At 38.8% G+C, this 25364-nt stretch overlaps 3 protein-coding genes across 4 annotated transcripts; 2 read left to right on the top strand and 1 right to left on the bottom strand.

Moving 5' to 3' along the window:
* Positions 1 to 1161: 1161 nt before the first annotated feature.
* LOC116265693 (NAC domain-containing protein 53-like) lies at positions 1162 to 7816 on the top strand. Of its 2 annotated transcripts, none has more exons than XM_031646495.2 (6): positions 1162 to 1583; positions 1761 to 2041; positions 2149 to 2559; positions 5811 to 6326; positions 6447 to 6579; positions 7164 to 7816. In XM_031646495.2, the coding sequence occupies exons 1-6, from the start codon at positions 1424 to 1426 to the stop codon at positions 7595 to 7597; spliced, it is 1935 nt and encodes a 644-aa protein (XP_031502355.1). In that variant the 5' UTR covers positions 1162 to 1423; the 3' UTR covers positions 7598 to 7816. The 2 variants fall into 2 exon arrangements, with proteins under 2 accessions (XP_031502355.1, XP_031502356.1); XM_031646496.2 differs by having other exon boundaries at positions 5916 to 6326.
* Positions 7817 to 9265: 1449 nt separating this feature from the next.
* Positions 9266 to 17642, top strand: LOC116265696 (ras-related protein RABC2a-like). Its single transcript, XM_031646499.2, has 6 exons — positions 9266 to 9904; positions 12136 to 12204; positions 13859 to 13924; positions 15625 to 15746; positions 16908 to 17036; positions 17184 to 17642. The coding sequence occupies exons 1-6, from the start codon at positions 9778 to 9780 to the stop codon at positions 17286 to 17288; spliced, it is 618 nt and encodes a 205-aa protein (XP_031502359.1). The 5' UTR covers positions 9266 to 9777; the 3' UTR covers positions 17289 to 17642.
* Positions 17643 to 19294: 1652 nt separating this feature from the next.
* Positions 19295 to 23399, bottom strand: LOC116265695 (uncharacterized). The gene is made up of 7 exons (XM_031646498.2): positions 23060 to 23399; positions 21240 to 21330; positions 20174 to 20289; positions 19999 to 20058; positions 19857 to 19922; positions 19538 to 19747; positions 19295 to 19421 (listed from the first exon to the last, which is right to left on the bottom strand). The coding sequence occupies exons 1-6, from the start codon at positions 23354 to 23356 to the stop codon at positions 19553 to 19555; spliced, it is 825 nt and encodes a 274-aa protein (XP_031502358.1). The 5' UTR covers positions 23357 to 23399; the 3' UTR covers positions 19295 to 19421; positions 19538 to 19552.
* Positions 23400 to 25364: the final 1965 nt, after the last annotated feature.

The following is a 25364-nucleotide window of genomic DNA, read 5'->3' on the forward strand; positions in this document are numbered from 1 at the left end:
GATTAAGACTCGACAAACTTGAATGAACTTTTGTAAAAACGTACATAATTAATTAATGTCAATATACTAGTTTTTTAATTAACAAAACAAGTCAGACATTTAAGAATTCGCAACACATCATTTTTAAGCCAAGTATAACTTTAACATTTCAAATTCAATGAACTCGACTTGATTAATTGAATGAATTGACTTATGAACTCGAGCTCGACTGGTTAAGCAAATGATTGGGTCCAAACTTGTTCACCTCGATGCCAAAAGGAACATCTTTAGGTCACGTGGGTCAGACCCTTTTGGGCTCGAACCGACCGGGCTAGCAAGGCTCCAACCTTGACACCCGGTGGATAAAGTCAAAATCGGTTCGCTTAAACTTGACTCCATACCCTCTTTGACCGTTCAGGTCCCGCGCCATTTCCCCGGAAGCTTCCCGGTATCTGCGGTGCCGCCCATCATAAGGATGGTCAAATTACCAAATAGGCTCCACCATTTCATTGTAATCAACAAAAGGGCTCGTTTCTTCGATTCTCTTGCAAAGTGCTCGATTGTGTTTTAAGATTTTTTCAATTTAAATTTCACCCGCTTATTGACCAGGGTATTTACAAAAGAATAGGGCAAATTTAAATCAGCAAAGTTAAAAACCTTTCACTAGGAGCATACCATTACCTCTATTTTAGAATTACGGGTGTAAATTCATGAACTCTACTGAAGGAATGCTAAGAATATAAAAAAAAAAGTTATAAATTTGAGATCATGAATGATTGCAAACTACATCAGACATAATCAAACAACCTCACTATGCAGTAAATATCAACCATTATCTTGCAAACGGTGCATATAACACACCGATGATTTGTACCAACTCTTATCAATCGATTAACTCTTTTGCCTTTAAAAAAATAAACAACATTGACAAAAAATAAATTTATCGAACTAAAAGAGGTTTGATCATTCCTCCAAAGAGAAAAAAAAAAGAAGAAGCGTTGTTCCTGTTTTTGAGTTTTAATCGAACTAGCAGCACAAAACCAAGTAAAATTCATAATGAAATTATGCATAATTGGGGATTCTAAATGGAAATACGCATAATGTTCGGGTTAGACACAGGGTCGAAATCGGTTCGGATAAAGCCGAAAAGAGGGGAAAGAAAGAAAAAGAAGAGACTCCTCTGACTTGAGTGCGAAGCTCTGCTTCGGACACGTAGGCAACTCAACACGGTCGGAGGGGGAGAAGGCGTTCCTCGATTTCTTTGGCGTGCTCGTCTTCCTTTGTCCTTCCTTACCCGCCAGACCAGCCAGGATGCGGAAGGAGGACCCTCCTTAGGGAGAGGGGGAGAGAGAGAGAGAGAGATTGCTATCGATTGATCGAGCTAGAAGAATCGGTTGATCGAGAGTAAGAGAAGAGGAAAGAAGAGATTGATCGAGTTAAGTTGATGGGCGGCGACGTATCTCTACCGCCGGGTTTCAGATTCCATCCCACCGACGATGAGTTGGTGAGTTACTACCTCAAGAGGAAGGTTAATGGCAAACCTATCAGATTCAACGCCATCTCCGAGATCGATGTTTACAAGTCCGAGCCATGGGATCTCCCTGGTAATCCGCCCTCTTCCTATGTGCTCATTTTTTGCTACAGCAAAACCCTAGAACCATTTCGGTCGTTGTTTTTTTTTGGTTTGGTTTTGTTTCTCTTTCGAATCCATTTGATTCCTGGTGGGGATTTTGCTGTTATATTTGATGGGGACTGAATCGTGGCGTTTTCAACGTGTGCAGCGCGTTCTTGTTTGAAGAGCAGGGATCTGGAATGGTACTTTTTCAGTCCCCTTGATAGGAAATATGGGAATGGGTCGAGGACGAACCGGGCGACGGAGCTGGGGTTCTGGAAGACCACCGGGAAGGATAGGGCGATCAAGCGGAATACGAAAACTGTTGGGATGAAGAAGACTCTGGTTTATCATAAAGGGAGGGCGCCTCGTGGGGAACGGACCAATTGGGTCATGCACGAGTACCGTCTCCAGGAAGAGGAGGCGTCGGGTGCGAACGGTGGAGCTCCGGTAATTCCATGGAACTTTTGTCGACTGCGACCGTGCCTGATTTTTTGGGGTTTTGTGACGACGTATGGTTGGTTTTGATTTGCTTTGTTTTGTTGATCTGGGGGCAGACGGATGCGTACGTCATTTGCAGGATCTTTCAGAAAAGCGGTGCCGGGCCGAAAAATGGTGAGCAGTACGGAGCGCCGTTTATTGAGGAAGAGTGGGAAGATGACGATGTTGCTGAGTCCGAGATGCCATTCGCTATGATGAAACACGAGGAATCTTCTCCCGAGGCACCGGCGCCTGTTGATCATTCGATGGTGGTTCCAAAGGCCGAGGATGATGCATTTTCTACACAATTTCCTGGTCTACCTTCTACACCTGATAACTTGGGTCAAAATTCGGCCGATTCTGGGGACCGCCTGTTAATGTCTTTGGAGGAGATTGATCAATTTCTTCTAGATACTGCCGAGCAAAATGAGGCTAAGGGGAGTTCTTCTTATGCCGATGCGGTTGCTCCAGAGAACGATCATGATCGGGTATATATGGTTATCTTTTGCATCTTTATTTATGTATTTTATACCATTATTATCCCCATCATCAAGGCGTTCGGCTTTCTCATTGCTGTTATTGTAGTTTGCTGCTTATTTGTTTAATGGTTTGGAGCAGGAATTTGATTTGTCTATATGCAATTTTGTTTAATTGTTATCTGCACATCCATCGCCTTAAACATGTTGTCTACTGCTGTTACTAATTTTCTGGCTGTCTTTCTTGGTTTTGAGATGGTATTTGGTTTGTTTATATGTTTCTACTTTGAATGTAGGAACTTGAGTGTTCTATTCTGAAGAATGAGCATGTATGAATAATTGAATTCCATATATATTTTTCAAACCTATTCGAGGTTTCGCCAAGGATTAACATTATTACGTGAAACTATCTCATTAAAATACATTACTATACTGGGAATCTTTGATAGCTATCACAGATCTGAAGCCAATATGCTGCTCTCAATAATCGTGTTTGTAGAATTTGTGAAGTCTTATCAAGAGATCCCCCAGCGGGGTTGCAGCGAAAGTCTTATCAAGAGGTTGGTTACATTTTTTCAGGAATCTATAGAAAAGCATGTTACTAGGTTAGGAAGCTAGGGTATCTGTTCGAAGATGAAACCTGATGACTCATTTAGATGACGACAAGAAAAAATGGTGCGATCTGCTTTATTGTTTTCCTTTCCCTGATATCATCCTGCTAAATCTAGTTCCTAACCTCTGCTAATTATTCAAGTTTGTGTATCTTCCATCACATGGAGAACTTGGTGCCACCCTTTGTGGTGGGCACCAGAAAATTCAGCTTCTCTCCTCTTTAGTTTTCAAATGTTTGACAACTTTTTATATAGCATGCCCCAGAAGTGTATATATATATATATATTGGGGTGGGGTTTTTTGGCGGGTGGGGGGTTGGCTGGAGGTGGTTTCTTTAACCTTGGCAGCGAAGAAGACTGCCCACCTTGGCAGCGAAGAAGACTGCCCACGCAGAATAGTTGTGGATGGATCCAGAAGCTGTCTTTATCCTGCCCCTGATGCATGTATAACTTCTATGTGTGCACATCACAAAAGTGATTCTTTTGGGGGAGGCACACATCCGTGTACCAAATGGTCCATAAACAATCAACTTAGCCATGTCTGTAGAGCTCTTGTGGCAAAAGGATGATCTTTTAGAGGCTGTTTGGGAATAGTAAGTTAGTAACAGTGTGTTACTGTTCTATGCATCTATCCCAAAGTAGGGTAGATTCAGGAAACACTTGTTAAAGTATTCAATGAATCTAATAAATTTTTTGGGTTAGATGCATGAGACAGTAGCATACTGTTACTGGTCCCAAAGAGCCCCTTATGGAATGGATACACAAATACTTCAATTGCTATAGGATATGTTTCATATTTAGTTGGTCTGTTCTTTCTTACGTGGACAATGGAAGCAGTGGATAGGATATCAGATGTCAAGTTCTCGTTCTTGGTTTTGCAGGGGCAATGTTGCATTTCCTATTTTAGTCTTGCCTTCATTTTAGTGGAATGAATGTAGCAATTGCTTGCTGAAAGTGTAGTCTTTGTAGATGTATAGGCTATTCTAAGACAATCTACAAATCTGCTAATAAGCCATTTTGTAGTAGTCCCCTCTACCACTTGCTAGAAGAAGAGCAGTTTAGCCTGTTCTACCATAGTTACCTCATATTATGATGACTAAGACTTGACAATGGTCTAACTTAGCGGTGGTAATACTCTTCATCTTGATTCGCTTGCAAATATGGCTCAAGGTTTTGCTTTTTGGAATTATCGAAGTCCTTTGGGTCACAACATTTTCAGGAATCTTTAGTATCTATTTGGCCATTGGTTTTGTCTTCCTGAGGCTGATTGAACAATCAGCCTCATGTTTCCACCAAAAACTTCTGATAAAAGTTACATTTTCATATGCTAACATTTAGAGATGTCATTGTTTACAACTTCTCGATGGCGTGGGCTCCACTGGATAGCTAGCCGTCAGTGTCTCTAATTTGATCAGACTCTATGAGTTAGAAACCTATGAAGGATGTTGCTTGTCCTTTAAGTCCAAAAGTTAGTGTACTCTTTAGTTGGCAAGGGGCCTTAATGGTTTTATCAACTGAAATCTTACCAGCCTGTGGTGGTTTCTCCTGGCTAACTAGAAAAAGTTGGTTTTTTGCAATCACAGGTGAGTGACAATTTTATCAATCTGTATATGTTGCAGCAAATTTTCTCAATGACTCAATAATTTATACCTTGTCCAGAGTTCGTCTTGTGAACTCATCTTGAATTTTGTCAAATTAAATGTTGAATCTTCTACTTTTAACTATTGAGTGCAATTATTGACTTGATAAATACCATACTGGATCATGGATTACAAATATCATGAATTCTGTGAAGACCTGAATGGCAATAAACATTATACCAGTAGATGCAAACTCCATGAGCAGAAAAATAGTTGATGTTGTGAACATATCACGTTTGAGGTGATAAAATTAACCGTTGAGCAGATGTGGACTAATTAGCCTCTTTAGTGCAGAAGGAAATTTTGTACATGATGGTGCATGATTTCCTTCAAAAGCATCCGGATGACCTCACTCACTTTTCCAGGGTGGCAAAAGCAAGGAAAAGTTACCTCCTTTAGAGGGAACAATCTTTTACCAAAAGGTATGGATGGAATGTCAGCCTGATGCTGATTCGCTTGGTTTATTGCTGTATTTCCTGTCATAAAGGTTGCTCGATAACACCTTTCAGGTTTGATCAGATATCTGAGTAGTCTCTCTGGTTTTTATATCTGACCCATGGTTCCCAATATCCAGGGTATTTTTAAAATATTGAGATATCACCACATTGAACTCTTCCTATAGTAACTTAAAATGCTCATGCTAAATCTAAAAATATCACTAATAAGTGTAACTGTGATGCTATAGTGATGATGATATGATATTTGCATGGTATTTATGTGGGATTTTCTTTTAAAAAATATTCTTTCACACTTTTTAAGCATAAATTTTTTTTCTTGGTTATATGCTTTATGTTTTAGAAAATCGCCAGTATATTCTTCCACATTTTGTTGAAAATTTTATTTGTTTTGGAATTTTAAATACTCTCTAGATTTAATTTTCATTTTCTTGCTGTATGGGAAACATGCTTTGAAATGGCAAAGCGTGAGCTTTGTAGTGGCTAATATTTATTTGATATGTGGTTTTGTTCCATAAGGTAACCTTTGGAATGCTATTAAAAAATTTGACTTGCAGAATTTAGGTTCCGGCCTTCTAGGCGAGAGGTCATTCCCTGTAGCAGAATGGGATACATTTGATAATTTTGCATATCCTGAAGATGCTTTGGGTTTCTTTGAACAGTCCTATACTGATCCACAAGTACCTGGGTGCAACAGTCAAGATATTAGCAGCTCACCAAATCTGGAAATGGTTTGCCAGCCTACTGAAGATGGTTCTTTCTTGGAACTGAATGATCTTTCAGAAGAATCAGGACCAGCTGGTTCTCAAGATATTGGAGCAACTGAGATGATTAACAATCCCCTTGAATACTTTGATGCTTCTCTGGCAAGCTTGCCAATTGACGATGGCTGCTTTTTAGAGATGAATGATCTTTCAAATCCTGAGGATACCAACTCAAATGATTTTGAAAAACTTGATGAACTCCTGCACTTTTTCAATGAGACTGAGGATAATTTGTATGAGATTGGGTCAGGTTCTGGGGTTCTAGATAAACCAGACATTTTTGGCAATAATTTGAACACCAAGTCAGAGGTAATTTCCATTCTTGAAAGCACTCTTGATGCACTTACTTTCCAACTCTCAATGAAGGGTTTCCAAAAAATTTCTGCATATTTACTATCCCAATGCCCCAATGGCATTCTTATTTTTCAGGTGGAGGAAGCATTGATACCAGATGTACGTCTGGAGACCTCACAAATTCATGCTGCGGAAGTACGTGAGACCTATCCTGGAAATGGCGATGAGATTTTCAACGGAGAGCCAGACAAAGTTACTTGCAACCCAGGTATGCGAATGAGTGTTTCATTTCATGTGTCAAGGAGCTGGGCTGAACACGAGTGGAGATTTCAGTGATCCTGGGTAGGGCAACTTTAGGGTAGCTACCCAGCACGATTGATCCAATTTAGTTTAAGAACATGCCTTTGGTTGTATGTTGCAACTGTTGAACGATAGTTTCCTAGGAAACAGTAACGGGAAGCAAATGAAAGATATATGCTGGTGCTTTCTCTTGTTTTCTGCAGAAACTTTTGGGTACATACTTAAGGTGGATATGAATGAGGGACATACTGTAATGATGATTGTATTCTCGGGTTTTTTTTTATTTAAGGTCACATTCACAGCACTTTTTCAACAAGTTGAGAAACTGTAAGCAGTGATTGTGGTCCTTGCTTTGGGGATTCTCCGATCAAATGATCCTGTGATTTTTGGTAACCACAAGGTGTCTGTGGCCAACAATCACAGCTTTTAATTTGTTAACCCTGGTTGCTGATCCTACTTGTGATTAAAGAAAATCTGCCCGAAATGTATTGTCTAGTGCCTTCTGAGCATCACATTTTATTCAGGTTATTGATTTTATCTATCATCATGCAGATAAAAAGTACTATGGCGGATGGGTTAACTCTCTGTCAAGACGGGTCCATGGCATGCTGGAATCTATTCCTGCACCCCCTGCATCTGCTGCAGAATACCCTCTCAAAGCAGATAAGTCTGGCATCCAGGCATCTCCAGCTTATGCCTCCAGCTCTGTTCATGTTACTGCTGCAGCTATTCACCTGTCATGCAACGGAATGAATGATGGTCCTCTCTGCAAGAGAGACCTTTCGGGATATCTCTCGGTTCTCTCAATGAAGAATGACCTTTATTGCACGGAACCTCTTGTAGGCCTTGTTGGCGTCCCTGCCATTTTAGACCTCTCTGGCAGGAAGGGCTTCACGTTATTTATCAGGGCATGCTTTCATCTCTTTGTTGTGATCATGCTGTTCGCAGTAAGTTATAAACTGAGGAGCTGCATTTCTGCTAGATGATGTCATCCTAGATGCACTTACTCGAAGACCTGCATCTACTAAAGCTTTCTGCAGATCTTTGTGCTGTTTCTTTGAAACTTAGGTATACAAATTCAAGAATATCTATACGACGGCAGCCATTGTAGTCGTTTAATAAGAAAGAAAAATACAACTGAAAGGATACTTATGTACTTTGACAACAGTCATGATTGGTTTGGTGCATGTTCTCTTCTTCTTCTTCGTCTGCTTTATTGTTTCTATTTATTCCTACTTTTTACTGGTTTCTTATTATAGGGAATATTTGAATATTGAGGATAAATGCTTGGAGGTTGACCCATCTCTTTCAGTTTCTAATGTTACAGAAGTCGGTGCCTCCAAGATCACAGGCCTGTGTCCCTCGTAATCAACGTCATAGTTTCGCGTCATATGGCAACATCATGCTCAACTGCAACGAGTTCTAGTGCACCTGGCTTGTGCTTCGAGTGAGGTCCAAGGTAGGTTAAGTGGGTACCCATAAACAACCTCGATCGTTATAAAGTGGGTTCAAGATGCCACTTCAAGCACATGGCTAGTCGACCCTGGTTGAGTTGGTCCTTAGTCAATTCAAGCCGGTCTCTATCTGGATGTTAGGAAGGCCAGGTTTAAGTCGAACTCAAACAAGGTTAGCTTAGAAGAACTTTCCCCCCTTTCGCTGTCACTAGTTGCCATGCGAAAGCCACAATAAAAAGGAAAAGTAGAGTTGATTATCTCACATGAGGCAAGGCTTGGATTTGCTTAGATTGTGTACCAAACCGTAAGAACTAACTTGTGGTCCTTGGTGTTTTCTCTTTTGTTCTTGCCTGCAAATAAACCATTTTGGGAGCGGTCACTTTCAATTCCTTGGGAAGGGGAGAACGCACCTGCCTCTTTCCTGCGGGTCCTGCTTTGCATTGATTCGGACAAGACAAGGCACGTGATTCCAACCCACAGTTCGTTAAATAATCTCACTTTTTAACACTGGAAATGGTGTTCTGGACCTTACCTGATCCAAGGGAAATAGCATAAAAATGATTTATTTGGGCTTATATCTAACGGGGTCTGCATGCCTGGTAGCCATGTTAGTGTAACCATGTGAACACCTGGAGCAGAGGTGTAAACTGAAAGCCAAAGCCTCAAATCTCGGAGTTTTTTCCCATCATCACTGATGTCGGTAGGCGATTGTGTTGCTCGGCTTTGGGTTTCTCCTTGTTGCCAACCAAAGGAAGAATATCAGATTTTAGTTCAGATCTCAGCTTAGGTTGGAATGGGGACATAGTATAAACTGCCTTTGGTTCATGCCGATTAACAAGGCGCATGTCTAGTCCACATCGGAGATGGGAAAACTAAAAAAAATATGTGACCTGGCATGTTTACTTGATGGACCAGTAGTTGACTATTGAGACAACTAAAATGAACAGAGCATATGCAAGAATTATCGAAAAGAGATCGATGACAGGAATCATGAGAGCATCAGACATGATCCATTGATGCTTCTGATTAGTAAGTACTCACAAGACCTATACTTAGGTGAGTGTCCCAAAGAAAGTTTTCTAAAGTATAAATCCATCATCCAGAGCCACTTTGCACTAAAAAAGATGGATGAAACAGTAGGGACCTTATCAATAAATGGGTGTCATCTACGTTTGGACTTCATTCTTGTGAGCCAGTTAAAGACATTATAAGGAGTACTCAACAGAACCCAGTAGAGTCTGCGCTCCAACTCTGCAAGCTCCGTCTGCAATTGCACGAATACCCGTGCTGTAAGGAGGTGGAAGGGGGCCCAAAGCAATGCCACACCGCAAGGAGAGAGAGAGAGAAAGGGATCCCCATCAACCAAAGCATCCATTTGTCTGCTGCTTTATGTTGCCTCCACCCCCAACCCGGTAGTTGGACGCCACCTTTTGCCTCTCATTGCGACTTCCTTTTATTCTTTTACCAGCAAGACATACAAAGAATAACGCTATAGAGAGAGAGAGAGAGAGAGAGAGAGAGATGGCAGATGGAAATTGATTTTTTATTATCAAAAGAGAGAGAAAAATGGTGTTGATTTTTTATTGCTGAGAACCAGAAAACCAAACAAGATCTCGTTTTGTTCATCACTGTGCTACCATAAAGCCAGTAACTCCGTAGCAATCACCAGCATCCAATCAAAAGTATAAAGAAAGTCTAAGAGGGTAGTGAAGATGGGTTCTGCTGGAGGCTACGATTTCTCGTTCAAGATTCTGCTTATTGGTGACTCAGGTGTTGGGAAGAGCAGTCTTCTGCTTAGCTTCACGTCTCATTCCCTGGAGTCTCTCGCTCCCACCATAGGTATCTTTACTTCGTTATTTTCTTGGTGTCTGATTTGTTTTTTGGTAAAGTCCTGCAGAACATTATATTGTTGGTGAGGATGGGAAACTGGCTCTCGTTTTTCTTAAAAGATCTGGACTGGAAAATTTTAAGTGATTGTTTTTTGTGGCGTATATGAAGAACGGTTTCTTTAGGAATCTAAATAGTCTTACTTTGTTACGCTTTACTTTTGTTTTGCAAGAACGAATGAACGTTTTGCTGATTAAAAATGATTGCATGCACCATTTTTGTTGCTGCTGATTGAATTATTTCTGCATGTATGGATCATGGTTCTAAGGTAGTGAATTTAAGAAAGTCATTGAGTAGGAGACGGTAGGAATTTCAACCATGTATGCCCGTAATAGATGATGTACGCCCGTAATGGATAGGAAATAGGGCAAGCAGTGCATGCATGTTTTGGTGATTCAGATCGTGCTGTCTGTGGATTCTGTGGAACTGGAATCTTTACTTGCCACTTTTTTTGATCTGATGTTGAAAGGGGATGGAATTGGACGTGCCTGATGTGATACAGTCGGTAGCCTGATGGCCCATCTACTTGGAATATTGCAGTAGGCTTTTTTCTTGGGGAGACATGGTGATAAGGACCTCTTATTTTCCGATGGAGGAGAAGTTGCCTTTCAGAATAGATTTTGACAATGTTTTACAGTCAAAGGGGTTTCCTTTGGGTCCCTTTTCAATCTTGATTGGAATGGATGTTGGTAATGCATTTGTAGAAAGAAAGTTGACTATTTGCCAGCTGCGTTCTGCTGTGTAGGATTTTGGTGTTGCTCACAAGGGCCCCATTCATCTGGCTAGGTGGGTTATCTTAAATCCTTCTAAGTTGAAGGGGGTTTACTGTTCAATGCCTCAGGTTTCTATCCTTTTGCAATAAGAACAAAACAGCAGATACGCTTCCATAGTGGGCTAGGAAAGGATACCCGGAAGTTTTACATAGAGAGAATCAGTGGAGAGTATAGGGTAAACATGCAAATTAGGTCAGACACGTCCAAAAAGCTCATCGATCTTCCTTGTCATTGGGAAAAAAAGGAATACAAGTTTTTAGGCTTTGAATCTTTTGCAAGTTAAATATTATGAAGCTTTATAATACTTCAATTTGGAGTAGAGGAAGCAGAATGGGCTAGATTAGCTTGCTTTTATGCCGCTGACGTAGAGAGCTGCAGAGTTTGAGACGTTGTGGAAAAATCTACTTTAGTCCTGAAAAAGCATTTTTCTATTGGGCAAATACATCCGTTCATTTCTAGGTGAGCAGGAGGTTAGCAACCTACTGGTGGGAAAAGAGGCCTGAAGGCCCACCACCCAACCCCTCCCAATGGTCCATTCACTTCAACATGACTCGGTAAATGGCATTAGTCGACATCGCTGTCCTATTGGTGCTGGAAACTCTCAAATTTGGTTGGGCATGCCATTTGTCTTTCTGGACACATTATGGAAAGGAAGTTGTCAGTTTCTATGATGGGTTTAAGATGTGACCATTTTGTACTGTAGTACACAGGTGCACCATGCTATCTTGTTTATGTGAGGCTCCTAGACATGCTATCACGTGAAGTTTGCTCAGGAAGTGTGTTCTACATGAATAATGTATGAAATCTTCAAAATTGACATGCAATTGTGTGTGCATGTATGTGGGTTTTTGTTTTTTAAACTTAATTTTATAGGTCAAAGGAGGAATTATATGTTGAGAAGTGGATCCATGCACAATAATGTGCAAAGGATGAAACACTCTCTTGTATAATCTTCTCCATCATTTTCCAAATAACCTTTATTACCAGCGGGCAAGGTGACTATGACGTGTCTTTATTTATTTAATTATAAGTGGGGACCCTGACCATCAATTATCCCCCTTACAGAAGCACCTAATTTTGGCTCCCTTGTGGTTGCATGGAATCTAGAAGAACATGGATAAGTTAAGAACTTATTATCCAGTGGTTATTCTAGTCATATTGATTCACATAAGCAAATCTGGTAGATGGTTGTGTATTATTGTACTGCCATAGCTTGTGAAAATGGTTGAGCTTGTTAAGTCAAGTTTTAATATTTTGAATTTTTGAGCTAAATTTTTCACTAGGAGAGAGGCATTTCAAGTTTACGATGAGGCAAATCTTTTGGTGTGCATTATTGCTTTCTGTGTCGTACATATATATCCTCCCTTGTGACAGTGAATTTTGTTGTTCTAACTTCTATGTAACTTGTAGGAGTGGACTTCAAGATCAAGCAGCTAACTGTTGCAGGAAAGAAACTTAAGCTTACAATTTGGGACACTGGTAAATTTTATCAAGTGCTTATATGGAAGTTGTTGGAATTCACAATTTTTTAATCTGTAGTTTGTTTTCCATTTACTAGATTCATTATCCTCATTCCAGGCTTAGCGACCTTGTTTATTTTCGTGGTTGGTTTATTTCAACTTTTATAGGCTTGAACAGATGGTATAAGCCAAGGTCCGTTAGGTCTATGAGAGCAATCTCATTCCATGTACCTGTTATATATCATTAAGATGGTTGTTACTTGAAAGTCTTGGTTTGTTGCCATTTTCACATACTCTGGATTCTCTGTCCCCTCTTTAACCTAGAGAACTATTTCTGTTGGAATCAACGTAAGTTGTGGATTGAATCTTGCCATTTTGAGATTTATGACCTTAAAGAGCGACTTATAGCTTGCGTTGAATGCTGATGTTGACTAGATCGCCTTATCATTTGAATGACATTAAGGATATTTCTACTGTTTCTTTTCTAATTCAAAGCATGAAATGGCCTCAGTGACAGTTCATGATTATTCTTTTTGTCCCTTAAGCCCATGTTAATGTATTTCACTTTTAACTGGTTCATCAACCTTGTTTCTGGCCATGTTGTTGGTTGTTCTTGGAGGGTGGATTATATGTGCATTCATGCGTTTGCTCTTCCAAAAGAAGATGAAAATGATTATCAGTTTTTGGAGTGATGGCAGGATAACAGAACACAATGCATGAGGTTCATGAGCTCCTAGGCTGTCTGGTAGTTAATCATGTCAGCCACTGCTTTGTTGATATGTCTACAAATTTGAGGGGTCATGGATTGATTAATGGGTGAGATATCCCCCTCTTGTCCATAATTTTGTTAAAAAGGATAGTCATCACCTTTAATTAAGCTAAAATTAAATGTTTAGGAGAAGATAGGATACTGAAAGATAACCTGCTGACTGGAAGTTCCAGAAGACATTAGGGACACAGATCTGAAGATGTTTCACTTTCCTTAGTTATGTACTGGTATGAGTCTGCCAACCTGCTTGACTGTAAGAGAAAAAAAAACATTATACATAATACTTGTTCCTTCGTTTCTAACATGTCCTTGTTGCACTGGTGTCTTAATTAGGTGACCAGGTGGATTGTATCCTTGCATGCGTTTGACCCAATTCATTAAGTAGCTACTTCATGATCTTCATTGATACAAAAATATTACAAGATACATGTCCCAGAAGGTGGAAAAATAAAGTCCATCCACTTTTGTTCTTGAGAGATGTGAAAATATGTAACACATGGTTCAGAATCTGGAAAAATAGAATATTTCCTCATATTCTTCAGTATGTTACACAAAGACCAGCGTTCTTTGTGTAAATTCAAGTTCTAAGATGAGATACTAAAAGTTTCATTAACTGCAATTTGCAAATAATGGGGAAGACCTGAAGAAAAAAAATTCCACCTTGGACATTGTTATCACGTCTATCAATGTGTTCTTTTCTGGATTTATGGGATGCTGATTTGTCAGGCTTGTAGAGTCATGTAGATGTCCACAAGGTCCATGTGGTCAAACTCATTTTCTGATTGTGAGAAGTTTAGTACTTGTGACTTTTGTTAGTTATATACTATATCGTGCAATATAATGATGGTTTTGTTTTGTGTGCGTGAAGCAATTGAAACATCCTCATTTGGCTTATTTCTTGTAGCTGGACAGGAGCGATTCAGGACCTTGACTAGTTCTTACTATAGGGGTGCACAAGGGATCATTCTGGGTATGTGAACTTCCTTTATGTACGCTCTGTCCTGGGGTATGGCACTCACTAATTGCCTTTTTATTTGCATATTTGCTTCTAATGTCTACATGAACTCCAAGTTGCTTGGCATTCTGTGATTAAGTTTGTGGCATTCTGCAATTGATATGCAAGATTTAAATCTATATTATAAGTTTGTTAAGAATTTGTGATGAAGGGCCAACTTTGTATTTTATTCCTTATTCCTTGGTAGTCAAAACGTGATCATCTTGTCATTTAGAAGCAGTGAACTCAGGTTAAGTGACTAACAGTCGGGTCCTGTTAGGCCCCTTTTTGACAGGTATCAGGAAACTCAGCCTGTATCAGGAAATACAGAAAAGGGAGCACTCTTATGAATTAAAGACAAAGTTGTGTTGCTAAATGGGAAATTTCTTTATATTATGTGTATCATGGAGAGAAAAGTTTCAACTTTGCAAAAAGTTTATGTTTTTCTCTGATGAAAATTTTATTTGTATAGTGTATGTGGAAGACTGAAAGTTGAAGTTTGCCTGATACGGAGGAGAGAGAGATACTTTCATGTTATTTTCTTGTAGAGGAAAAAGGGAAAGGAAGACACTAAGGATTTCTTGAGTGATTTTCCTGATGTTATATACTGTCATATCTATACCATTTAACTATGGCTTTTCTGAATTCTTATTGGTAGATGCTATCTTTCTTATGTGGGGACATGATTTGTCTGAATAATATGACGTTTCTGGTCAATGCTGTAAGCAGGTCCTTTACAAACTTATGATCCAATTGAACACACTTTTTATGTCCTGCTTTTGTTGGTATTATTACTCTAGACATTTGCATCCTACTCTAGCAATCAAGGATTCCCTGCTTTTATTTTTTAGCCTCAATAAAGTGATCATATTTCACTATTCAGTCAGCTGTGCATGAAATTTGATGGATAGTTTGTGATACGAAGGGCTTGTTGGTGACTGTTTATTAATTTAGTAGTGTCACCTGTACTTGTGCAGTCTGACTATGAAGACACAGGAATGTCCTCGATGTCAAAGGTCTTGTATGTTGAATCGTTGATTATATAATGGTTCCAACTTCCAAGTGTATTATTGTCACGTTCTACTTGTCTTGCAAAGACTTATAGAAACTGATGATGAGCTTCACTGATTGGTTTATATCTTGATTGCATAAATTGATTAGATAATAAGTTTGAACAGGATATCTAGTTTCTTGTCAAATTTAACACAAAAAAGAATTTCTAACAACCATGAGTTCTTTGTTGATGTAGAATATCTTAGGATGCAACTATGCTTTGAGGGCCATTCATAGGTATATGTATGCAAATTTTCCGGATCTTATATCCTTTGGTTTTCCTTTTTGGATGTTTGTATCTATGCCATCTCATCTAGTAGGTTCTTTATGATGAACATGCTAATACATGATTTTAAGTTAGAACAGAGCACGTCCCAATTTGGTGGCTGTGAAAATTGTAATGCACCAGTTTGTGACAGTTATTAGCATGTTAATGGGAAAGTGCAAGCTTTCTTCAATTTGTAGTTAGCAGGATTTTTTTTTTTCATTTTTCTGATTCAAGTTTTGATCATTGTTTTTTCTTTTTTTTTTTGGTTATGACTGTATTTCTACCTGAGAACATAGAGGTGCTTATCTGAATTTCATTTAACGTGCATATTTTGTTGGCCTGTTGATATATGTAGTCTATGATGTCACGCGGCGCGAGACTTTTACAAACTTGACTGATGTATGGGCAAAAGAGGTGGAGCTGTATTCGACCAACCAGGATTGCATCAAAATGCTTGTAGGGAACAAAGTTGACATGGTAAAGTCTGTACAAGCCTCTTCAAAATTTGAATTAGAAGTATATTATGCAAAAACGGTACTAGCTTACAGTACTTGAAGACAAGCAAATGATGTATTTGGCCCATGGGATGGACTTTCCCTTCTGTTTTTCATTTACGGTGATTTCATGGGCTTCTTCCAGGAAGCTTTTTCTCCTCTAAATATGGGCTTCTACTAATAAGTATCAGTATGTGGTCTATATTACTGATTTTACCATGGTAATGACTGCATGATGGGACAGAAAATACATGTGTAGGTTCAAACACAATAACAGTTTGTAAGGGAAGTAATGGCCCCGATTTTGATGTGATTAACCCATTTGATTGATGTGTGAACAAGCATAATTCTGATGTCTCATTTCATGAACTAACTTGAGTTCAATCTAGAGCTAACTACAGAACAGAGATGAACTTTCCTGTTGATATGCAGATTAACTCAGATTGCTTCTAGTTTTCCCAACAGGTTATCTCAGAACATAAAATTTTGATGTTTGTAAAACATGGCAGACAGAACATGGTTGGAAACAATGGAGAAAATAGGATTCTCAGTGTGCTCTAGTAAATGATGCACACACTTGTACACAAGTTTCCAGTTTCATGGACTTCCTAGGAAGTTCTCTTCTGCAATTGAGCCTCCCTTTTCGTACTTTTCTGAATCCATCATCTTTTGAGAGAACACAACCTATTGAAGAATGTCAACTTTTACAGGAAAGACCAAAATACAATTGCTATATACCTGGTTATAAACGGTTCAATTGCCATATGTCTTGTATTCAGTTGAAAGAGTGTCTTGCATTTACAAATTTCATTTGTGAAGATTTGGAAATATTTTTATGTATTTTGTGCTTGCAATAGGTTCAGATCGAAGTTTAAAATGGTATTATGTAATGATGCTTAATGCTTATTGACAAACATAATTTGCTCATAGATTCTGGATGCTGTCTATGTTTTTGTAATTATTGCTGTAATATTATATATCATGATGGTGGCTAGTCCCTTGTAAAATGCTGGATGTCCAAATTTCCTAATTGATGGCATCTATTTGCAGTATTTCATCATGTAATTAAACATTTCAGCTCGAATACTTCTTCTTTAGTGAGTTTAGGGATTTTTTGACTAATTCCCTCCATTTCATATGTTAGGAAAGTGAAAGAGCTGTTACAAGGGAAGAAGGACTTGCACTTGCACAGGAGCATAAATGCTTGTTTCTCGAGTGCAGTGCAAAAAATAGCATAAACGTTGAGAAGTGCTTTGAAGAGCTTGCATTGAAGGTATTCTCCATTTAGGTTTGCCTCAGAGAGAGAGAGAGAGAGAGAGAGAGAGAGAGAGAGAGAGAGATGCTTTCATGCAAGCTGTTCTTCTTTATGCCTTTTATCATGTCGCACTTTTGAGGAACAAGCTTTTATGATGTACCACAGATTCTAGATATGCCTAGTCTGCTGGAAGAGGGATCTACGCTCGTGAAGCGGAATATTTTGAAGCAGAAACCAGAAGATCACCCACCAACAAATGGCTGTTGTTAGTGTAACCATAACCAGATGTCACTTAAAAATCCTGGTAGCTCAATCAGGATCCAGTGTGCTATTAAATGACCTTGGTTTCGCTTGTCAGATACCGATGAGTAGAAAAGTGGTTTCACCTGTTACTAATTGAGAAATGTGATTTCCCTTTGTAAATCGTCATGGTCGTCTTCCTCAGTTTGAAAAGTGCGGCAGTTCAGGTTCATCTGTGCAGTAAGCTTGCATTCACGAGTAGTTTGATGTGAATTCAAATAGATTTGGAAGGTTGTTTTTATTATTTTTTTCTCTTGCTTGTTTGTCTTATGTATGCACATGCTAGAGCCTGCTGGCAAAAAATGATGAATGACTTCATGCTTAGACGTGTGGTGCACTTGGTTTCGGTTGCTATTTCCTCACCAGAAAGGATACAAAAGGTTGGGTGGCACAAACAAGTTTAGCGCTAAAAGCCAGCTGAACTTTCTCTCTCTCTCTCTCTTTTTACGGCAACAATTGAAGAATTGAAGGTTGCGCTTGGGTGACATCCATTAACACCGTTTTGAAGGAAAAACAGCATCGTTTTGCCTCCAAAACAGCATTTAGGATGTGTTTGGTGACGGTCGAAATTGGGTTTGTGAAAACCCAGTTTTACAGTGCACTTTCTAAAAGGGAGCGAAAACGTGTTGCCATCCAAACATGCAAAGCATGAGTGAAAACTGGTTACAAATTAAGTTGTCACAAAAAGGCATTCTTTGAAGGTGTTATCCATACACAATCGAAACTATTTTGGAGTTAAAACACTTGCGAACAGGTTTAACTGGCTCTCTCCCTCTCCACCCCCCCACCCCCTCTCTCTCTCTCTCTCTCTCTCTCTCTCTCTCTCATTCTAACCTCAGAAATGAAGGCAACGATCGAAAAATTGATATTTTTTGGAATAAGACGTTCTTTTATAGGCATTTTTAAACAAGACTCGTCAACAGGTTTATGGAGTATGATAGCATTGATCGAACAGGGGTGTACATATATATATATGAATGGTGCGCTCCAAGTTTTTTTGTTTTCTGGTTTAGACTTATCCAAGGATCAAATATCCAAAAAAATAATTTAACAAATATGATCTACGCAATTCTGGTAACAAATGGGAACTTTTCAAGCACATTATTTCAACGCATGAAACAACTGAAAAAAAAGAAAAAGAAAATAAGAGCTCACAAAGTATCCAAATTAATGACAAAAAAGCCTGAAATTTCTTTCGAGAGTCCATGACATAAAACATAAGCCAAGAAATATTATATTTGTATCACCATATTGTATGTAATATCTGCATTTGATAGATAAAATGATCGACATTGTTGTCCAGGCAAGCGAAAGGATTAGGATCCACCGCAGCCCAAGCCTTTTACACAATTACGTTGCACCTGATTTTTTCTCCATTATGCTTGCACGTCAACATGATCGAATAGATCAATACATTTTTATTTACACTTACTGATAGCGAAAATGAACGACCAATAACAGATGAAGAGAATGGCATAGCAAAATGATGACATATATTCTCACACCAAGATAGTTGAGACCTCTGTTATCAGTACCAGCACGCAGTAGGCTTATTCAGCCTGATATGTGTGTAACAGGCCCCTTAACCGAGACAGGCCATGATGAAACTCAACATTTCTTATTTTGTAACTCTTTAAAATTCCTTTCAAGTAGTTTATGTCTTCTGAACGTCAAAACCAAGTACCAGATCGATTTGCCTGTTTTAGTTTTGCTCCTTCCATGTCATGGAAAAGATTTATTTCCCAATTTAAAACGACGATGTTCCAAGCACGTATTTCTTTCCATGGGAGATAGGAAGAAGCTCCCAGGAGGTCGTGCATGGAAGGTTTCTTACACGATTATGATGACACCCTCAGACATGGCGAGTTTAAGATCAGTAAGACGACAACATTCCCAAATCATAATGCAGTTTACATTAGTAAGAAATCCAAATTAGACATGTTTCTGTTAAACTCAGTCGAACTTAGTCCAGCCACTGACAAAACTCATTGTTATTCATAATGGAAGCTGTACATTTTACAGTTGGGCAATAATTTGTACATCAATCCCACACGCGAAAGCAACATAAAGGAGAAACTGCTCCAGTTACTTGCAACGACGTTTCTGAGACAAGTGAAAACTGAAAATCATATGCCTGTACATGCTTTCTCGATGGATTTCAATTTCCTGTATAGTGAAAGTAATCAATGAGATCTAAGCTGAGCAAAAAAGAAGATGACCTTAGCCTGATCCAATCAACGAGTCATTCCACCAACTGAAGTTGGGATCCCCGATGCTTGCATTTCATTTAGTGTTGAGGCCAGCCAATCCAAACCTTCATACAGGCCTTCGCCTTTTAGTGCACAAGCTCCCTGGATGTGCCACCTTCTGTTGTGCATGTTCCGAAGGGCGAGAGCATCACATACTTCAGCAGGACTCATGGCTCCTTTCTGTTGGATCAAAATTTTGAAAATTACCATGATTCAGTGGTTACTTTTAAATACAAAGGATGACGTTCAATCATAGATAAGTGCTTTCACATTCAAGTAAGCATCTGACCATGTCTTGCTTGTTCGCAAACACTAGGATGGCGCTGTTCCTCATTAAAGGGTCATTTGCGATTGCCTAATTCAATTCATCATTCCATTTCAGTTAGAAAAACATGTCAGTGCAACAAAAGAGTTCAAACAAAAACACTCACCTGGAATTCCATTGCTGCTCTCCCTATTCTTTCTCTGTCTAGTGAATCAACAACATATATCTGCAGAGTTTGCCCTTTTAGCTACAACTGTATTTCGGTAATGTCTACCAGCAATTCACAAAAAAAACTTTTGTTTTCAACATAGGAAATAATAGCTGAAAAATAATTGTGTTACCAGGCCGTCTGTGTTACTAAAATAATGTCTCCAAAGTGGCCTAAGCTTTTCCTGTCCACCAACATCCCATACAGTGAAAACAACGTTCTTATACTGCACCTTTTCAACATTGAAACCTGTACCCCACAAGCTTCAGATGTCTGTCATCATAATTCTGTGAAAGTGAAGGCCAACTAACAAGGACTCAGAAATGAAGTTCAAGGAAATGAGGCATGCTTCCGTAAAGTAGCAAGAAGCAGCAGATTCTAGCAAGCTTGCCGGCCAAAGTCCAAAGCAGCAGAGATTAAGAGAATCAATAAGAAGATCACAAGGTCAGCTGGAAGTGATGTAGTCATCACATGCAGGTAACAAGAATTCTAGCATCTTCCAATTGATCAATGTGCCACAGACCACCGTAGATAACAGTTAATTAATAATGCGAAAATTAGAGAACCATTCTTAACTAGAAAATCTGAGAGTTAAAACAAACAACAGCGGGATAACAAGCTCTGTCAATATGTGTTTTTTTTTCCCTCATATATTCTACACATGCTGAATGCTGAGCTTAAAGCTGAAAGATAGCCACAGTACTCTAAAGAACATCTAGGGAAACAAGAAAGAAATAAAGCTGAATGCATTGATTACCATGAAAAGTGAACCAATAAAGCCTAACCACCGTGTAAGCTTATCCTTTTAAAATGTACTTCAAGTTCGTTACATAATAATTAACTTTGTAAAGTACCATTCAAATGTGTAAAGTCCAAGCAAATTATGTTAGGACAGGACACAGCATGAAGTGCTAGAAGCAGTAAAAAAATTATATCAAAGTTTGATACTCAGCCTTTTGGATCATAATTAAGGCACTTGTCTATCATATACATTACTTACACAAGTTGCATCATAAGTTCCATCAGATAGAGACATTTCACATGGAAAATGTGAATAAATACAATCTATATAAGATGATATTAAGAATCACTTTCAATATGCAAAAATATCACATTAGGTACAAGGCTTACACAGTAATGGATTTGAGAATCGCATGACACTTCACACAGCTATAAAGGAGAAAAGGAACTGAACCAACCTATGGTGGGAACAGTTGAAAGAACTTCACCAATATGAAGTTTATACAGTATTGTTGTTTTTCCAGCAGCATCCAAGCCAAGCATAACAACCTACAAATTAATTGCATTGAAATTTTCAAAAAAAAAAAAAGAAGAAGAAGCTTCACATAGAGAATGATTAAGTATATGCTTTCATGAAAAGTTTAAAAACAAGGAAAGTAAAGAAAGCTATTGGAAGTCCACTAGTGCCTGCTAATTCACCACAAAATGGTCTGCCAGAGAATGCAGATTAGATCAATTCACCAGCATCGGTCAGAAACATCTGGATCACACTTCAACCCTCTTAAAGCTAGAGATACACATGACATTAGTTTCACAAAATTACAGCAAAAAATTCTAACAGGCATCTCTCTGACTGTGAGATCTTGTGGTGTGTCAACGAAGATCAAGTGATCAAGAGTGCAAATTTACAATGAAATGTTGATGGTGCTGATATTATCACGTAAATTTAGGTGATAGTTTTCCAAGACTTGCTTAATTTCCACAGAAGACTCTTCCCAACATTATCAATAAAGTTACTCCACTAATTCTATCAGTCAATAACTTTATTAAACAGGAGATGGGCAAATGAATTATAAGAAATGAGGATTTTCCCAATTCAAAATGTGAACTCTTCCCAACATTATGAATAAAGTTACTCCACTAATTCTATCAGTCAATAACTTTATTAAACAGGAGATGGGCTACTGAATTATAAGAAATAAGGATTTTCCCAATTCAAAAGGTGAACTAGGTTCAGGGAATTTGTGATACATTACATAATTGGTTCGTGTAAGACACACTTTTGGATTCTTCGCTACTATTGAGAATATTGGATAAGATGCTTAAACTAAAAGGCTACATAAAGCCAAAGAGAGCAGAAAGGCTGTCCATTCGGTCTTATGGATGGCAAAGGTGTCTCAAAATCGTGAAGATTGATGTCCTCAGCAAAATTCTCGTATGTCATTGTTCAGTGGATTAAACTAATAATAACGGCTGTTACTATTTGATGAGATCGCATTACAGATCTCATGTTAAGCGTTAGTCAAAGAACAGCCCTTAAGAGAGATCAAGAACATACTGCCAACTTGAATACTGTATTTCTGAAACAAATGAGATTTAGAAGCTCTCGACATTGATGTACCCGTTTTGTTTCAGTTGCATCTTTCTATTTGTTCACCTTCTGATTTTTTTTTCGCTCTTCCTACCAAGAACACGTAAAGGCATCTTTTTGAAAGTTATAATTACGATATCGCCTATTTTTCCCAGTCAACACCTTAGAACAACAGATTCCCAACGCAAATTTGAAAGAAACGGTTCGACGTTCGTACTGTAAGAAAACGAGCATCCCCATCACGTGCGAGCAACCAGCTATACGTAGAGAGAAACAACTTTACAAGTTCCTCTGTACACATCACAGATGCATAAAAAAGGGAAAGCTGCGCATTTTATTTTCTTTTTCGTTGAGAGAAAGAAGAAAAAAAATTGAAAGAAACACTCTCTTAGCTTTTAACTAAAACTTTTATAAGCAGACGAAACAAACTTACGATACATTCTTTGAGAGGATTTCTCGTTACAGTCTCATCTCACCATCAACAAATGCAAAAGAACATCTACCCGACTACACCCCCATGAACAAGTGAATAGAAAGAGATAAAAGTTGAACAAAACAAAAGCCAACAAGGCACAAATGAAGCTCCATAGAAACACACCATCAACAACAGAAACTAACAGAAGATTGCCCACATGGGCAGGTGGAAAGAAGGAAAAAGAAGGTGATCAGAGTGGAAAGGGAGCATACCCTCATTTCCTTATTGCCGAACACAGCATCAAAGAGCCTCCGAATCACGTTGCCCATCGCCTCAAAGATTACCTTGCGCTCGCAATTTCTTGATACAGGCCGCGACCAAACGGGAGCTTGCAGAGAGGAGCGAGGGAAAGCGGGGAGCAAATGGCGGAGAGAATATAGCTCGCGGGTTAAGGGGAGGGCGCTTCGGACAGTTTCCAGTGGGCTGTGCTCTCCGTTGTCAGCCGTCCATCTAGGGATGAAGGGAGGTAGAAGGAGCAGTGCGACCTCCGCGATCAAGGTTGAAATCATCCGTCCATCTCGAGATGGACGGTCTAAGTGCCATCTCCAGATTGGCGGTTATTTTGCAGCGCCATCAGGGCTCACAAGCACAGCGTAAGAACTACGCTTCCGAAATTTAAGCAGACAGATATTTGACGAAATAACGTGTTTTATTCGGTTCAGCCACACGCTTGTATAATGCCGATAAATTCAAGTTGATAAAATAACGGCACTGACTGCGGCAAGGCAGATACAAAAGCATTTTTACAAACTTTCAAAGAACCCAGAAGGTTTTTGCTTCTCCAGTTTTGATGTATTTACCAACTTCAAAGGTCAAATACGCAAAGCTATATCTTAAAATTTTAATATTTTTTAAGATACTTTTGATATCAAATAATTTTAACGAAGACAAATGAAATTTAAATAGCGAAATTAAATTTATTATGTATCAGTTCGTTAGTATGTGATATAGAGCTGTAATACAGGCCAATTTGGCCAATGCGCCCCATATGAGCTCATATTTTAGAAAGTCCATTCTTATCCTGTTATCTTTTTGGCATGCTATAGATACAAGCGATAAACACTAACATTTATCAAATATTCGATAACAAAAGTCGTATGTTCTTAGAACACATATTCTTGAAACAAGAGCTTTAATATGACCATGTGTAGCTCCGGTCCTACTTCAGGCAATAGAGATCAGACAAACTTATCAAACCATCATGCATAATAGAAGCTTGAGCTTACTTTTATATACCTTCATGATCTTTAGGAGCTCTGCCGCAGATAAACTGTCTACCTGGCAGTGTTGTTCTTGAAACATGTATTTTAGTTTCAAAAACACATTGTTCTTTCTTACAAATTATCTTTAAAAAGTATCTAAAATGATGTGAAAGAAAAAGAAAAGTTTAGTGAGAGATTTATGAACAGACGCCTGCCCAAACGAACTCACTCATGTCCAATTATATTTATATGCCAGAACAAAGCTTTTATAACTGCCATTTGGCTAAAGAAAGAGAGAGAGAGAGCGGTGAAAATGGCAAAAGCAACATCCATTATAGCTAAAACTGAACCGTCATTAAATGAGATCAGTCTGATCTCTCCAGTTCTTCACAGGCCACTGAGACTGCAACACAGAATAGTGTCACACCACGAACTGCAGACTCAAACAACAAAACAGTGTGCCAATCATCACATAAATGAATTCGGTCCCAAGGCTTATTAGTTATTACTGATCATATTCTTTATCGAAAATAATATGAGCAATAAAGGCTTCTAGTACCATAGCCAGTGTCACTCAGTCTGTCGCACAGACGCGTTTATTGCCGTCAACAGTCCAGCAGAAGCCTCTGAAGTTTCCCTGTACTTAGTTATTGGTAAATTTACACCTCATGGCTTGACTTAATGGGAGAAACTGTTGCAGTCAAACAAAGATCAGTATTCCATTCTCTACACAGGAGTCACATCTTGCACGAAGGAGCAGCATGATTCTGTTTAGAGTTTTGTCGAAGCTGATGAACTATATGATGGAGTTGGATCTTGATCAGTTAACACTCAATTAGCAGAAAAGCTTGATTCAGTAACTTCATCACATATTCAGTTCACTAAAACCGTCAACTCACGGTGGCTCCATCTCTCAATACACGCGCAATTACAGCAATGGAACCAAATCTGAGCTAACTTAACCAGAAAAGATCTCCTGCAATATGAAACACCACTGAGATCTAATCGTTTTCTGATGAACTTGCCATGGTTAGTACAAGACTCAGAAAAATCACTTGTTTAAGATTCGGTGAACTTAGTAAGCTATAAATGGATTTATGTGTGATACTTTCGTATACATCAAACACATAGAGAGAGACCGCTTTACTTTATATCCGTCAAAACTGTCTAATATGATGCAAGTTCAAGTCATGTGGGCTGCACCATGGAAGAAAAAGTACAAGCTCGCTGTCCCCGAACGCGTGGGGATGGTAACTGAGTAAGCTACCAATACTACCTCATCCATTAACCTCCAGCAGAAAAGAAACAGTATGAA

The sequence above is a fragment of the Nymphaea colorata genome, chromosome 12 (assembly GCF_008831285.2).
Source record: "Nymphaea colorata isolate Beijing-Zhang1983 chromosome 12, ASM883128v2, whole genome shotgun sequence".
NCBI lineage: Eukaryota > Viridiplantae > Streptophyta > Magnoliopsida > Nymphaeales > Nymphaeaceae > Nymphaea > Nymphaea colorata.

Bases quoted from the DNA above. Each gene is read 5' to 3' on its own strand.
- LOC116265695 (XM_031646498.2), bottom strand. From the start codon at position 23,356: ATGATTTCAACCTTGATCGCGGAGGTCGCACTGCTCCTTCTACCTCCC. The intron at 21,331-23,059 runs GTATGCTCCCTT...ATTAATTTGTAG, and splicing joins TCGGCAATAAGGAAATGAGG to GTTGTTATGCTTGGCTTGGA. The intron at 19,923-19,998 runs GTGAGTGTTTTT...GAATTGAATTAG, and splicing joins GAGCAGCAATGGAATTCCAG to GCAATCGCAAATGACCCTTT.
- LOC116265693 (XM_031646495.2), top strand. From the start codon at position 1,424: ATGGGCGGCGACGTATCTCTACCGCCGGGTTTCAGATTCCATCCCACC. The intron at 6,327-6,446 runs GTAATTTCCATT...CTTATTTTTCAG, and splicing joins ATTTGAACACCAAGTCAGAG to GTGGAGGAAGCATTGATACC. The intron at 6,580-7,163 runs GTATGCGAATGA...ATCATCATGCAG, and splicing joins CAAAGTTACTTGCAACCCAG to ATAAAAAGTACTATGGCGGA.
- LOC116265696 (XM_031646499.2), top strand. From the start codon at position 9,778: ATGGGTTCTGCTGGAGGCTACGATTTCTCGTTCAAGATTCTGCTTATT. The intron at 12,205-13,858 runs GTAAATTTTATC...TATTTCTTGTAG, and splicing joins GCTTACAATTTGGGACACTG to CTGGACAGGAGCGATTCAGG. The intron at 15,747-16,907 runs GTAAAGTCTGTA...TTCATATGTTAG, and splicing joins TAGGGAACAAAGTTGACATG to GAAAGTGAAAGAGCTGTTAC.